This window comes from Colletes latitarsis, chromosome 3 (genome assembly GCF_051014445.1).
Source record: "Colletes latitarsis isolate SP2378_abdomen chromosome 3, iyColLati1, whole genome shotgun sequence".
In the NCBI taxonomy this organism is placed as follows: domain Eukaryota; kingdom Metazoa; phylum Arthropoda; class Insecta; order Hymenoptera; family Colletidae; genus Colletes; species Colletes latitarsis.
In genome coordinates, this window is record NC_135136.1 from 37,568,041 (window position 1) to 37,582,936 (window position 14,896).

At 32.1% G+C, this 14,896-nt stretch overlaps 4 protein-coding genes and 3 long non-coding RNA genes across 15 annotated transcripts; 2 read left to right on the forward strand and 5 right to left on the reverse strand.

Moving 5' to 3' along the window:
* Positions 1 to 396: 396 nt before the first annotated feature.
* LOC143340690 (gamma-interferon-inducible lysosomal thiol reductase-like protein) lies at positions 397 to 2,594 on the reverse strand. Its single transcript, XM_076762923.1, has 4 exons — positions 2,281 to 2,594; positions 1,650 to 1,843; positions 627 to 947; positions 397 to 554 (listed from the first exon to the last, which is right to left on the reverse strand). Exons 1-4 carry the CDS (start codon positions 2,393 to 2,395, stop codon positions 465 to 467), a joined length of 720 nt encoding a protein of 239 aa, XP_076619038.1. The 5' UTR covers positions 2,396 to 2,594; the 3' UTR covers positions 397 to 464.
* Positions 2,328 to 3,642, forward strand: LOC143340692 (uncharacterized). Its single transcript, XR_013079484.1, has 3 exons — positions 2,328 to 2,465; positions 2,591 to 2,727; positions 3,435 to 3,642. It is a non-coding gene; the product is annotated as an uncharacterized LOC143340692 (long non-coding RNA).
* On the reverse strand, positions 3,364 to 5,131 carry Polr1c (RNA polymerase I and III subunit C). Its single transcript, XM_076762922.1, has 7 exons — positions 4,998 to 5,131; positions 4,858 to 4,917; positions 4,526 to 4,716; positions 4,241 to 4,425; positions 3,910 to 4,098; positions 3,581 to 3,829; positions 3,364 to 3,496 (listed from the first exon to the last, which is right to left on the reverse strand). The coding sequence occupies exons 1-7, from the start codon at positions 5,049 to 5,051 to the stop codon at positions 3,381 to 3,383; spliced, it is 1,044 nt and encodes a 347-aa protein (XP_076619037.1). The 5' UTR covers positions 5,052 to 5,131; the 3' UTR covers positions 3,364 to 3,380.
* A 408-nt stretch (positions 5,132 to 5,539) lies between these two features.
* Positions 5,540 to 8,103, reverse strand: Atpsyngamma (ATP synthase, gamma subunit). 4 transcript variants are annotated; one of them, XM_076784369.1, is made up of 3 exons: positions 7,974 to 8,103; positions 6,195 to 6,738; positions 5,540 to 6,113 (listed from the first exon to the last, which is right to left on the reverse strand). In XM_076784369.1, exons 2-3 carry the CDS (start codon positions 6,722 to 6,724, stop codon positions 5,747 to 5,749), a joined length of 897 nt encoding a protein of 298 aa, XP_076640484.1. In that variant the 5' UTR covers positions 6,725 to 6,738; positions 7,974 to 8,103; the 3' UTR covers positions 5,540 to 5,746. The 4 variants fall into 4 exon arrangements, with proteins under 4 accessions (XP_076640484.1, XP_076640485.1, XP_076640487.1 ...); XM_076784370.1 differs by having other exon boundaries at positions 7,898 to 8,054; XM_076784372.1 differs by having other exon boundaries at positions 7,859 to 8,054.
* A 611-nt stretch (positions 8,104 to 8,714) lies between these two features.
* Jagn (jagunal) lies at positions 8,715 to 10,236 on the reverse strand. Its single transcript, XM_076784373.1, has 5 exons — positions 10,117 to 10,236; positions 9,908 to 10,039; positions 9,582 to 9,723; positions 9,208 to 9,423; positions 8,715 to 9,126 (listed from the first exon to the last, which is right to left on the reverse strand). The coding sequence occupies exons 2-5, from the start codon at positions 9,997 to 9,999 to the stop codon at positions 8,998 to 9,000; spliced, it is 579 nt and encodes a 192-aa protein (XP_076640488.1). The 5' UTR covers positions 10,000 to 10,039; positions 10,117 to 10,236; the 3' UTR covers positions 8,715 to 8,997.
* An 871-nt stretch (positions 10,237 to 11,107) lies between these two features.
* Positions 11,108 to 12,268, forward strand: LOC143352110 (uncharacterized). 4 transcript variants are annotated; one of them, XR_013081859.1, is made up of 4 exons: positions 11,149 to 11,170; positions 11,285 to 11,364; positions 11,580 to 11,807; positions 11,880 to 12,268. It is a non-coding gene; the product is annotated as an uncharacterized LOC143352110 (long non-coding RNA). The 4 variants fall into 4 exon arrangements; XR_013081861.1 differs by having other exon boundaries at positions 11,963 to 12,268; XR_013081862.1 differs by lacking the exon at positions 11,285 to 11,364 and having other exon boundaries at positions 11,108 to 11,170.
* Positions 12,269 to 13,650: 1,382 nt separating this feature from the next.
* LOC143352111 (uncharacterized) lies at positions 13,651 to 14,891 on the reverse strand. 3 transcript variants are annotated; one of them, XR_013081863.1, is made up of 3 exons: positions 14,395 to 14,891; positions 14,065 to 14,123; positions 13,651 to 13,992 (listed from the first exon to the last, which is right to left on the reverse strand). It is a non-coding gene; the product is annotated as an uncharacterized LOC143352111 (long non-coding RNA). The 3 variants fall into 3 exon arrangements; XR_013081865.1 differs by lacking the exon at positions 14,065 to 14,123; XR_013081864.1 differs by having other exon boundaries at positions 13,651 to 14,304.
* Between the last annotated feature and the right edge of the window lie 5 nt (positions 14,892 to 14,896).

Consider the following 14,896-nt stretch of genomic DNA (forward strand, 5'->3'; position numbering starts at 1 on the left):
TGCTTCTTTATTTTAAATTTGAAAGTTTCTCGAGCGAATCAATAATATTGAAGTTGAGTGTCATATCGGTTAATGGGAACACAACAATTTTTATTTTTACAAAAAATAATTTGTTATATTATATTTACTATAACAAAAAAGATCGAAAACATAATTACAATAGCAATATAGCTAGTTGTTCAGTATTTAAATATTAGATTATTATATTTAAATTTGCAAAAATATGTAATATATATAAAAGTATATTAATTTTGTCATAAAATAGTTTGTATTGTTATACAAAGTTTATGTACAATTACTTAATGCATATTTAATATAGGTCAAAATTAAAGGTTTTCATTTACAATTTCGAGGTAATTTTTGAGAAATTTCAATACTCATTATACACGTAAAAAGTTGTGTAAAAAATAATGTATTTCATGAATATGTCAGAAGGATATGTTTCATAAATATTTAACATGTTTTTACACTGTACAACCTTCTGGCATGACTTTAAGATGTAGACACACTTCTTGCAGCAAATTTTTTAATATTTTCCCCTGGTTTTCAGAATTCTAAAAATATATGATCGATATAATATTTCGTTTTTTAAAAAATGCTAAAATCGTTTTAAAACACCTACTTACTTCATCAAGTACTACAGTTGGTATAAAAACAACTCTTGGTGTTAAAGAATTTGTTAATTCTCCATGTTTAGCTAGGAGTTCCTTGCCTTTTGCTCCAATGGAACACTTGAAAATGCTATTATAGTCTATATTCATTTTTTTTGCGCAAGTTTTCATAATATTCATTGGTTCTATGTTATTTTTTATCATGCAAGATAAATACTCTAACTGAATAGATACATTTTTTATGATATCTATAGAACATGCATGAATAATGTTCGCTTCGCATTCGGTAGGTCCATGTTGGCACATGAATTCATAATCATTTTCCGTTTTTGCTGTCTGTAAAACAGTTTGAACTTGGTGAATAGTTTTTGAAATCTACAAATTCTTATCTGTGCTGAATATAGTTAAAAGATAACAATAAAAAGGAAGAAGATATCAAATCTATATGGCTTTATTTTGTAGATATTAATGAATTAAATTCTGGATATGTATCATGGTTTATAATACTCTAGCATTAACTGATTTTTAAGGCAGAGAACTAAAACAATTATTTCCATTTCTTTGTACAGATTATCAGTTTGTTTTTATACTCTTTCTTGCAGAATATATTTCTGCTCACACGTGTAAGCATATTATTTTAATTTATTCTTGAGTTACTAAACATCTGAAAAGTATATCAATTTTTAAAATATACATTTATATCTTATTAATATTGACAATTTTTAAAACAAACTAAATACATTGTCGAGCTTATAAATAATCATTAATAAATCAAAATTGTGCATGATAACAAAATGTGTATAACATAATGAGAATTATAATATTTAAAAAAATTGTACAATGTAATAAGATAAAAGTATTTTATTGTATATGTATTCTATTATAGTTTTAATAATATATGAAATTAATATATAATAAATGTAACAAACAAATTACATAATTGTTTACTCAAAAATCAATTAATACTTAAGTACTATATAGATAGAAAAAATATAATACTTTTCATAGTTTCTTTCCTTATTTTATAAAATGCCTTACTGTAGCTTTTCCATAAGGTATTAATTCCACTTGTATGTTATCAGGAATCCTGTGATATGTCGGTAACAATTGCTTAATGAAGAAATTACGTGAATCTGAACATAATGCTTCATAGTACACTGCGACATGAACTTTCTGAGTGACCCGCTCATCTTTTTGACTTAATGTTACCAGTTGGTTGTCCTGAAGCTGTGCTATACATGACTTAGCAGATATCCACGAAAATCAAGAAAATTGTGTAATTGAAAATTAAAATTTTTATTTAAAGCATCGATACACAGATAAAAAAGTTAGTAATTACAGGAACATATTATTAATTTATACAAAAGTATATGTATATTTACATTAGAATATATTAAAAAATCTGCAAATTAATGAAATACACACTTTATAATACGATCAATAAGTGAAAAAGAGATTAGACGTAATATTATATATTATAAACCATATCTCACTTTGAATGGTATGCGTATCAAATGCAATTAACTTCTGTAAACGTAAATATAATTCTAAAATATTTTAAAAGATAATAATATAATTAAATTGTATGTGAAATACAAAAGGAAACAAAACAATTAATACATTCTAAACTGCATCGCGATCTTTACACATACATATGTATTTTTTTTACCTTCTATGACAGATTTTTCCTGCGTGAAATTTAGCCAAACTTTCGACGACTGCCAAAGAAGTAAGGCTGATATAATAATCAATAGTATCCTCCATCGGAAGCTTCCTAATCCCATTATCTGTAACCGTAAAAACTACTACGACGATGCTGCAAAATAATATTACTTATGACGTAACAATTTCGAGGCAAGTAAGAGAAATCTCAATCGTGTATATGATATGGAAGTACACTCCGCAACAAAATTATAGTACAGCCCTCGATTTTTCGAATTTCTCAAAATCAATGACTTATTCAAATACTTTATACATAGAGGCATCTAAACAGTATGCCATCCTTAATAACATGCGAGAAAGCGGTCACTGTTTCCCGGAAGATATATCTATTTATGTGAAAAACGTATGCGACAAAATGATAGGACACGAAGAAAAATGAAAATTTCATAAAAATGTAAGTGTTTTATTTAAATCTTAATAGTGAGTACATCTTCCATTTTTTTTATGACTTCCAACAGATTTTTAGGTAAACTTTTATATAAATTTTTAAGAACTTCCTTGGAATGCAATTCCAACCTGTCGCGAAGTACGTTGACATTATTCCGTACGACCTACTCTGACTTTTTTTATAACAATGAAAAATATAATTGATAAATAAAATAAATTTGATTATTATTATTATTTTTAATAGTCACGTCTCGATTAAAAGACAGTAATATTGAATAATATTAAATATTGAAAAATAATTTCAAACAATAATGTACAAATAGTAAATAACATATAATTATGTAGTAACTATTAAAACAGTATTTATTTTTACTATCTTATTCATTGAATATATACGAATACTTTGTTATTCCTTAATCAATATAATATTCATAACTCGTATTTTATGCAGAGTAGTATTTAAATATTTAAAAACATATTTGTTCTCATAAGAACATTAAAATATTAATTTTGTCTTTATAATTACACAAATGGTATTATTTGTATAAAAATCGATGAAAAATTATTTATGTCAATAAATTATCATACTTAAAATTATTGAAAATAACAACTTACAAGAAATTAAAAAAAAAAATGTTATAAGTAAAATTACATATATATTTATTGACCAATATTTTCAAGTTCTTCTAAAAACGTTTTACACTTTCCTTTAAGAATTTTCACAGCTTCTACAAATAATACAGCTGGAGGTAATGTTCCCACTGATTCGATGGTAACTGTAAAAATGGTACAACGAATTAATTAATATACATGAAATTTGTTTAAAAAAGGAAAAAGACACGAAATTATCTAATACTTACAAATTACATGATTTCGTACTCTGCTCAAACGTACGCATGTTTTGAGGTCTTCATGCTGAAACACATTCCTAGAACAACTATCATAGCGAGGATTTTTCACCCTTGCTTCACGAGAATCTGGATCACCTGATTTTTGTTCAATTACTTCTATGACGCCAATACTGAAGCAATTTTTTAAGCGATCTGCCATTTCACCTTTAACCGGTTTTATAAGTTGTATGTCTGGTAACAACCTGTATGATGCTGTAGCTAAATATGGATATATTCGTAATTAAAAATTAAATAATGTATTAATAATTTAATGCAAATTTGATCAGATTTGAACTTACCTACAGGAGAAAATTTAGCATGATCTCTTCCAATTCCTTTTACCGCATGCATAAAAGCATGGATTTCTTGACCAGGACGCATTTTACATATCAAGATATCATTTTCTAAAACACCTAATTGTTCCATACCTCGAGGGTGAAGTTCTGCTTGACGTCCAATTGGTACCCATTTAATGTCTCTGCTATACACTATAAAAAACAGAATTTTTTACTCATTAGATTCAAAAGTTGTTCTATTTCCTAATAAATAATATAGTTTCTATTAACGTCTATAAAGTTAAATATTTATTACCATAACTAGTGATTTAAATTTTATGAAATATTTCTATACCATTGCTATTCTTGTACATGTCAGTTGTTCTTCGAGAATCTTTGGGTGCTTGAGGGTTCCAAGTGCATGATACTTTAAGTTCATATCTTAATGTATCTTGGTCACTAACTTCATCTTCATCTTTAGCAGTAGAAGAAGGATATTCAAATAGCCTAGGATCAGCTTGAAGCGGTATGAGACCCAACCTTTAAAATTAGTTTACATTTTTTTTAAATAAAAATATAAATTATAATTTGTACTAGTTTAAAAGAAGTCCAAATTACTACAAATATGTAATTCTTTTACCTGTGAGCTAAAACTTCATCTTGAATCAAACTTGTATTATTTATAATATAAACTTTTTCTATAGCCATGGTTGGTACTTCACTGAGAAGAACTCTACGAAATGCATTAGCAAAACCAACAGGATAACCAATTAAATCAAATTCTAATTCTCGTTCGCCTTCAGACTCCCTTACAACTTGTATTTTAAATTCCTGAAAATAATATAACAATAAAAATTACAATAACACCAATAATGAAAAGATTTGTAATATTATGAGTATTTATATAATTTTATTAATTTTCTTTAAGTTTCTCTATATAATGATCATGCATAATTTTAAATAGTGTATTACTTTTTTAAAATTGTGTAAATTCCAATCGTATTGTGGTTGATAATTTGTATATTCGGAAGCCTAAAAAATTGAACAGACATTAATACTTAATTTTCTCACATAAACATAATATACTTCTCGCATGTCAATTGAATACTCGCATTAGGTACACCATATTCTTCAAGGATAACACGAGATTTTCGACTTTCGTCCATAATTAAATATTTATTATGACCAGTTATGACATGGGGTTACATTTACAAATATCACGAAAACGCACGTGGTACGTATATACAAATTATGGTTGATTCTCATTATCAAATTGATACCGAACCGGAAATAGCCCCGCGCCATTCGCAGCGAGCTAGGCTCCGACTGCCCAGATTGGCTGAAACCTACGGTGGGGGAAATGCACCGCTGTAACCAATTGGTACGTAGGTTAATAAAAATAATTATTAATACAAATAATACATTAATTATTCTTAACGAATATGCAAACATATCAATCTTCAAAAAAATTGAAATAATTAATAGTTAAAATACTAATTTTATTTTATATTTGAACTTTCCGATAATTTAGGTTAACATTAAGATAAAAATTACAAAAAATTGATGTTTATAGGTAATAAGTAGAAAAGTAAAATTCGATAGAATCATTTATTTCATTTAGCGATTTTAACCACAATTGTAACAAATACAACAGTTCTGTAGCGTTATGAATGATTTATTTCAAATTTATAAATATTGCTGTACTTTTAATCGTTCCGTCAATTGCAACAAATTTATCCCACCATAAATTCAAGTTTGTTTTCCATGTAAACCACACAGTTTATCTTCACTTGATTACATTCTTCCGATCTACAGTCCAACACTATCGTGTATCAATTTTATGAAAAATTTCGAGTATCATTTAATCTAATGCAGCAGCACCAGAAATAATTTCAATAAGTTCCCTAGTAATTACAGCTTGTCGAGTACGATTGAATGTTAGAGTCAATTTGTCTATCATTTCTCCTGCATTCTTACTGGCATTATCCATGGCTGTCATACGACTAGATTGTTCACTACAGGCACCCTCCTTCATTGAATAGAACAATAAAGAAGCCAGAGAGAATTCTAAATAACTTTGAATAACTTCTTCATCAAGAGAATCATATACAGATAACTTAGGTGCTGTGACAACTGAATTTTTGTCAAAAAGGGGCAGTTGGTCAACAGCATATGATACTACTGATTTGAATCGATTATAGACAATGCGGCCAGAACCAAAGGTATATCTGCAAATATGAAATAAATGTAGCAGGTTATGTTATAAAAATTTCATGCATGGAAGAAATCGTGTATAATTAAATGCATACCCGCTGGTCATAACTTCAGTTGCTACTTTAGCAGCATCATTAAATGTAGGTGGCTTACGGCCAACTTCAGATGCAACAAAGAGTATGTTGTTAGCAAATAAACGCGATAAAATTGCTCGTGATTTTTCACCAATGCATACAATTTTTGTATTTTCACGTTCAGTGGAATCTGCTAAAAGAGCATCCCTAATATTACGAGAAACTCCAGTGTGTACAGCACCACACAAACCACGGTCGCTTGTTACTGCTATCACCAGTTTCTTTGGTTCTTCTGCTGGTGCCTGAATTTCTGCTTGCTCATAAAACATTTTTGTACCAACACCAAGTGGACGAGCTTGTTTTAAATCACGTTCTGCTTTATTATATTTAGCAGCAGACACCATTTTCATTGATTGTGTGATCTTTTGAATATTCTTTACAGACTTCAATCTTATGGAAATGGCTTTGAGGGTTGCCATACCTCGTTGTTGTTGTTGCTGTTGCTGCTGTGCAGCCAGCCGCACGATCATTGTCATATGATTGGAAAACATTTTGGAACCAATTCCTAGAAATTTATATAAAAAATATTATATATTAATATATTGATTCTTTATTTTGTTAGCAAATTTAAAAAGAAAAGTCAACATTAAAATCAGAAGCTTATTTATTTCTCAAAAGTAACTGTATATTCAATATATTTATGTATATATGTATATTTTTGCACAATGAATTCATTTTCAAATTTGTTTCATACATATATATACAATCATTATTTTCTTATTCTATTATTAAAAAATTCTATCAAACTAAAATTAAATAGCCAATATTCTAAGTGCAAAACTGTTTCAATTTAATACTATATTTATTATATGATACCTACAAAATCTATAAATTGTACTTTAAGACACCAGTATTAAAATTTCATTTAGGAAAAAGAAATTTAAGACTTTTAAGAGCATTAATACTTGGAATATAATTTATGATTTACTCTCACTGCTTCCATAGTTTTTTTTAAATTCTACCTAAAAGCATAACATTAGCATAATTCATACTCAAATACTCTATTTGTAATAAATGCATTAAATACCAAAAATAATACCAACATAATAAATCAAATGCTGTACAAAATAAAATTTCAATTGAACACAAATTATTTTTAACGAAAAATATATTCGAAAATATATTTAACTTACCAATAAAGTCATTCAAGTTTTGAAAAATAAAACAATAAACAGAATATATTAATTAAATTATAAGTGCATTATACAAGAAAGTAAAAAATTTCGATTTGTATTAGTTGTAATGTATTGAAATTCATATCATGTTTTCATTTTGTTAAATTGTATTACTGATTTAACAAAACTTACAATCTTCTTTCTTATACACATTATTATTATTTAAATATTATATTTCAATTCATTTTACCAAATTTATTGGGTTCTATTAAAAAATATGAACTGTTACATTATTTGAGAGAACATATTAATGTCTTACTGATTTTGCATTTCCGCTTATGTCATATCATTTTAACTTAACAGAAATCAAATTTATAGAGATGGAATAAAAAGAAGTACTCAACACGTTACATCTATATTAACAATCAGACAAATATAAATCATTTTTTAAGTCAATGCAATATTATCTCATTTATATAATCACAATGGATACCACTCAGTTATGCTTACAGTTAATTTCAGTTATCACATATTCGTTGTATTACGTACCAATCTGTTACGAAAATTAGTTTATTTTTAACATCTGATATATGTTATTGTGTTTATTGTGATGAATTGAACTCACCGCACGTTTAGAATAATGAGAGAAAAATTGGAGAAACTGTACTAAGTGCGACAGGAATGGTCACAGCACAGGACACGAAATCCCTCGTAGCAAGTGTATCACGTGGTACATATGTCTACGTGTATGCGTAACTTTTATTAAAGACGATCAATAGGCCATCTATATGAAGAAGTTTGTTGAACTATTACGTACTAGGGAATTTATCGCATACAGGAATCCCCATAGAGGTACAGTGAAACCTTCATATCCATGATTTGTCACAGTAGAAAGAAAAGAAAAAAGAAAATATCGTTTGACATTAGAAAAATTATCCGAAGTGTATCAAATTGCACAGTCTTTAAAGAACAAAAACATTGAATACGATATTTTATTCATCATTGGGGTTATAGATAGTACCAAGTCCTGGCTTGAGCCACCAGTATCTTCAAAAATGGTGAAGATAAATCGTGGTCATGCAAGTGCACAAATTTGTTGTCATACATCTGGATATTACTGTACATACAGTTATAAAATGAACAAACTATTAATAGAAAGGAAGAAATATTTGAAACCATTATATTCTCTTAATGAAACTTTAATATCGTGATTTTTTAGTATACAGTCTCATAAAACAATAAATTAGTCAGTGAACACATTTAAATTCAAAATCACGTTTACAACATTACAAATAAATGTAAAAAATATGCAATAAAAAAACTTTAAAGTTTCAATAGCTTTGGTAATATGGATCAAATGTTATGAAATTTAGTTTATTTAAAAAGAATTAAATCTTTTTAAGATATGTTTTAAAATACATATTTCATTATTTTGTATATATTTATATAATGTACATCAACACATGTATATACACGTATTTACATATCATCTGTATTACTTTCACAACTTTAATTTTCTTTCAGAAAGTATATATATATATATATATATACACATACATATATGTCTTCATTTGTTACAAATAAAAATATTTATATAGTCAACAATATTCACAGATATGCTTGAAATTTCCATAAATTTTATAGTTAAGTTAATCAATTTTTTTGCTTCCTCGTGTTTTCCAAGCTTCTAAAAGATTCCAAGAGAAGTATAAGGAGAATATATGAACCTGTGAGGCTAGAAGGATAAACGCATACCACAATAATCCATATGGCAGACCCTAAAAAGTTTAATTCTTATAAATTTTATACAATAATTGATAGAATCTATATAAATAATTTTTTATTTTAAAATTTTGTACCTGCCAAAAATGAATTTCTTCTGATTTGCCAACAGTAAGATATTTCCAAACATCCTTGAAGTAATATACAATTGCATATAACAATGGTCCATATCCTAATAGAATGATTCCCACCATGTATTGTTGTAATGTTTTAATCCTATTTCTTTTAATAGCAGACAATGCAAGAAAACTTAACATCAAGCTACTGCACCATATATATTCCCACCAAAGAGGCTATAATGTAAAACAACACTGACTCATTGTTTGGAAAACACAGTAAATATTCCATATTTTATTTTTAAGAGCATTCTGTTGTATCAGTTTTTAAAAAAAGAATATAGAAACTATGATTTAATTTCATTAAACTTCAATGTGGATAACCATTATCTTACCTGAGGTACTTGCAATTCTTCAATCTCCAAAATAAATATATCCAGATGGTCTAAAATATCAGCTGATAACTTGGCAAGCATAACGAAGAAAAGAAGATAATGAAAAAATATGCAATATTTCAGTCTTGATTTGTTTGTTGCGCTAAAAGGAAGACATGTTTAATCCTAATAATAAACAAACAACAGATGTGTAGCGATTTATTTTTAATAATTCCCTTCGCGTATAACAGAAATTTTTATTTCTCAAATATTATTACAAATAAGGTCAAATAATTTATGTAAATAAAAGTTAAAGCGAAATTTCCTTTTTATTATGCTTTAATTACCTGATTTGATAATGACTAGCGATTTTTTGTCTGTGATTAAAATCACTTCCATCCGTACCTAGGACCTGGGACAGCGTACCTTTTGAAGCCATATTTCGAAATTATCGTGAATGAGATGCACAAATCACTTTCCTATTTTAACAGCAGAAAACAATATACAAACAATTTTGTGGCTCTAATTGTAGATAAACTATTTGGTACTTCATTACCAACTATTTAACTATTTTTAAACTTTTAGAAGCCCTGTTAGTGGCCTCATGGGTCACGGCTCTCTGCAAATATGTCACTTTCGTTCGGTCACGTTTTCATTTACCAGCAATTGACTTTCATTATTGTCGATTTTCATTTCGAACTCTTCAAATTTGAATATTTGTAATTCTATAATTTGATGTTATTTCCGATTTTTCAGATTAAATTATGTACTTAATAAAGCATGTTACGTGATCATTATTTTTATTTATGATGTTAATGAATTGACCGAAATATATAGAAAATAATATCATAAATATTACTTTCTTTTTCCTCTTGATGCGTATTATTACAAATTTATGATTGAAAATTTAAAAGATCTTACCCTTAAATCGAGAAGTATAAACTATGAATATGTATACTATGATTTATTCTTATAAAAAATATATTTATTATGTAATATATTGAACAGAATTTTACAATTTTTGTATAGAATTTAATTTTCAGTTTTAAATATCAAATATTTTTTGAATTTAAAATAGTTCGTGGATAAGTCTTCTTTCACCATGTAATAATCAAGCTCATGTAGGTGTCGTAAGACTCTTCTTGAGCACTGTATCAAACAAATGGAAATGACATATTACAATTTATGATTGATTTATATTCACTCATTTTTACTTTAAATTGTTAATAAGTGTACTGAGTTCGTACGTGAGCTCGTAAAGTTTCGGAAAGTTGACAAAGGCAAACTGACATATGCCCTCTTTCTCCGAGGCTACCTGAAGTAATTTCGGACCGCCTCGTGGGAGTCGAGAGAGCCGCCCAAATTTGTCGTGGAATAGTTCGTTACCTTCAATGCTAGATGAATTTCTTGACAAGCTTGGGCGTTTTAGCACCAGAGGGTTTGAGGTCGGTAAATAAGCGCCATCTATCGTTGAAAGAACGAACTATTTGATGACAAACTTGGGCGTTTTGCCGTAGATGGCTGTGCAAATAATGTACCACCGATGGGTCACATTTTCTTTCACTTAGTCACAGGGAGCATCATGGATGGACTAGATGGATGATAAGTGGGTAAGAATGCAGTCACTTTACGTAGACATTACTGTAATTATTATAATAATAATAAGTTTTAGACATTGTTTATTAATTAGTGATGCGTTGTGAAACCGTGTATTTTCTATATAGAGTAATACGTGCTGCAGTGTCAAGCAGAGGTTATCGGTGTCTTCAGGAATAATTAGACAGTGTTTCTTAATTAGACTGATGTACGTATAGTCTCAAGTTAATGTGTATTACGTTTGACGGGATGTGAAACCGTGTATTTGCTCAAAGAAACGTAGAAACTAGGAATATGTGCTGCAGTGTCAAATTTAGGTTAGGAGTGTGTTCTGACAGGAATAGAACTCTTTCTAGACAAGTTTGGGCCTTTGGCATTAATACAATTCAGTATAAATAAATAACTGATTGAATTTAACTACAGATGCATGAAAGCAACTGTGATCAGAATCGACCACTGCAATTACTGCACCCTGCAAACTACTCCTAGTCTCTATTTGTCTCCGCTGGTCTCCGATGAGCAGTGCTGATGAAAGTAGAAAACTCCTGACAACTTCTGACACCATACAGTGATTGTTAATGGTTACACGTGATTACTGCTCGCCTTTGCATGCCTCTGCTGGCCTCTACTGACTACTGCTGACCAATGCTGGTATTTCTGACAATGTATAACGATTAATACTTGCTAGTGCTTGCCCCTTCAAGTCTCTGCTTGCCTTTACAGGTCTTTGCTTGCCCCTGCTGGCCTCTGCTGACCACTGCTTATATTTCTGGCAACGTATAACAATTATTACTGACTTCTGCCAGCCTCCACTAGCTTCTGCTGACCGCTGCTGACCACTCCTGATACTTCTGACAACATATAACGATTACTACCGGCTACTGCTAGCCTTTCCCAGCATCTGGTGGCCTCTGCTGACCACCGCTTATATTTCTGACAACGTACAACGATTACTACTGGCTACTGCGAACCTCCGCTGACCTCTGCCAGCATCTCCTGGCCTAAGCTGGCCTCTGCCAACATCTCCCGACGTCAGCTGGCCTCTGCCAATATCTCCCGACGTCAGCTGACCATTGCTGACCACTGCTGACCACTGCTGACCGTTGCTGGCAACTTGTGACATGATATAATATAATATAATATGTTTATATGTATTAAAGTTTTGTATAATGTAAATTTATGTCAATAAATAATATAATTTAAAAGATTCCTATCTGTTCTCATCATTTTTTACCGTTCTTTCCCTCTCCAAGTCATTCCCTTAGTTATAAGACTCGATCGACACTCCGTATCTTTAAAAATTTTCTAAGTTCTTCGGAAAGATTTCAAATCTCCCGCCGCCAGCAAATTTCTGGGAATTCCTGGAAATGACGTCATTTCTAGGAATTCCTGAAATTTCTCGGAATCCCTGAAACAGATCGGAAATCCCTGAAACTTTACGGGAGCCCTGAAATTTCTCGGAAACCCTGAAAATTCTTGGAATCCCTGAAATTTCTCGGAATCCCTGAAATTTCTTGGAAGTTTCAGGCAGCAGCTGCGGCCTGAATTTTTCGGCAAAAATTTTAAAGAGCCCCCCCCTGAAATCTTTCCCGGGCACTTCGACATTTCTCTGGAAGCCCGGCTTTCATCTCTCCCTGCCAGCCGTCAACCGCCAGTACCTCGTGTTAGCTCTGGGACTTTGAAATTTTTCCTCCAAGTGTTTGTTGTCCTCCCCTGTCAGCCGTGGGACTTTGAAATTTTTCTGGAAGATCGTCGCTGGCGCCTTCTCCGCTCTCCCGCCCATTGTTGTTGTGCTTCCTGCCGGCTGTGGAACTTAGAAATTTTTCGGGAAGGAACATCCCGAAAATTTTGCAGCGATACCCCCCCCCCCACTGGGTGGGAGACCGCCAGCCAGACCTGGCCGGACCCCCACCCCCCCCTCCAGGGGAGGACCAGCTCCTGCCGGCTCCGCTGCTGCTGCTGGAGATGTTGCTGCTAGGAAGGCATGTCATGAAATGGCCCATTTAGAGTTGGGTTAACGAGTGTATATATAGAAACGAAGGCCCGAGCGAGCACTTGTGAGAAAGCCCAGGCGGCGGCAAATTCGAAATCTTTCCGCGGGACTTTGAAAATTTTTGCCTCTGGCAAGCGGCGCAATATTTGAAATCTTTCCGGGGAACTTTGAAAATTTTTGCCTCTGGCAGCTAGTATGCAGAGCTGGCGTTTACCTATCGACCGTAGCTATGCCGCTGACGGTTACAGGTCCATTTTAGACTTGAAAATTTTTATCTCTGGCAGCTAGTACGGGAGCTGACGTTTACTGAATGAATGAATAAGTATCTCTAATCTACCATAAGTAAGACGCAGATGTTTTATGTCCATTTTAGACTTTGTTATCACGAGGAAATGAAATGGGAAGGGGTGGCACGTATCTTATAAGTAAGGGAATGGTTTCGAGAGGAAAGGAAAGGTAGAAATGATGAGAACACATAGCATTCTTTGAAATTATATCATTTATTGCCATAGATTTACATTATACAAAACTTTAATACATATAAACATGTTATATTATATTGTATCATTTCACAAGTTGTCAGCTGACATCGGGAGATGTTGGCAGAGGCCAGCTTAGGCCAGGAGACGTTGGCAGAGGTTAACAGAGGAAGGCAGGAGTCGTAGTAATCGTTGTACGTTGCCAGAAATATAAGCGGTGGTCAGCAGAGGCCAGCAGTGGCAAGCAGAGTTCACCAGGGGCGAATAGTAGCAAATAGTAAGCGTTATATGTTGTCAGAAACATCAGGGGTGGTCAGCAATGGTCAGCAGAGACCAGCAAAGGCATGCGCAGACAAGCAGAAACCTGCAAAGACAAGCAGAGACTTGTAGGGGCATGCAGTAGCAAGTATTAATCGTTATACATTATCAGAAATACCTGCAGTGTTCAGTAGCATTCGGCAGAGGCCAGGAAAGGTCAACAGAGACATGCGCACGCTGACAGAGATCAGCAAAGACCAAAAGAGGTTAGCAGAAGTCAGTAGTAATCGTTATAGGTTGTCAGAAATATAAGCGATGGTCACCAGAGTCCAGCAGAGGCAAGCAGTAATCAGGAGCAGTTAGTAACAGTCGCAGTATGGTGTCAAAAGTTGTCGGGAGTTCTGTACTTTTGTCAGCACTGGTCATGAGAGGTTATCAGAGGCAAATAGAAACCAGGAGTAATTTGTAGAGTTCAGTAATGAACTCTAGGAAAGGAAAGTAAAAATACCTGGGCAGTTGAGATTCCGAATCGTATGCCGTTGACGTGAGGTTGGATTTCAGTTGTTCAAGAGCGAGAAGACAAATGTGAGCCTGCATCTCTTAACTCCCGTGAGACGTGTCCACAGTCCACCCGGCGCTCTGTCTGGAATCACTGGTTTATACCACAGATGACAGATCACGCGTATGTGACCTCGTAGTGTATCGGAAAGTCGACAAAAGTAAACTGACTGCTCTCCTTCGTCTCTCAAGCTACGTCTCGGACCTGAGGTCGATAAATAAGCGCCATCTAGCGTTGAAGGTAACGAACTATTCCACGACAAACTTGGGCGTTTTAGCACCAGGGGGCCTGAGGTCGATAAATAAGCGTCATCTAGCGTTGAAGATAACGAACTATTCCACGACAAACTTGGGCGTTTTAGCACCAGAGGGTTCGAAGTCGAAAAATAAACGCCATCTATCGTTGAAAATAACGAACTATTCCACGCAAACTTAGGCTTAGGCGGCTCTCT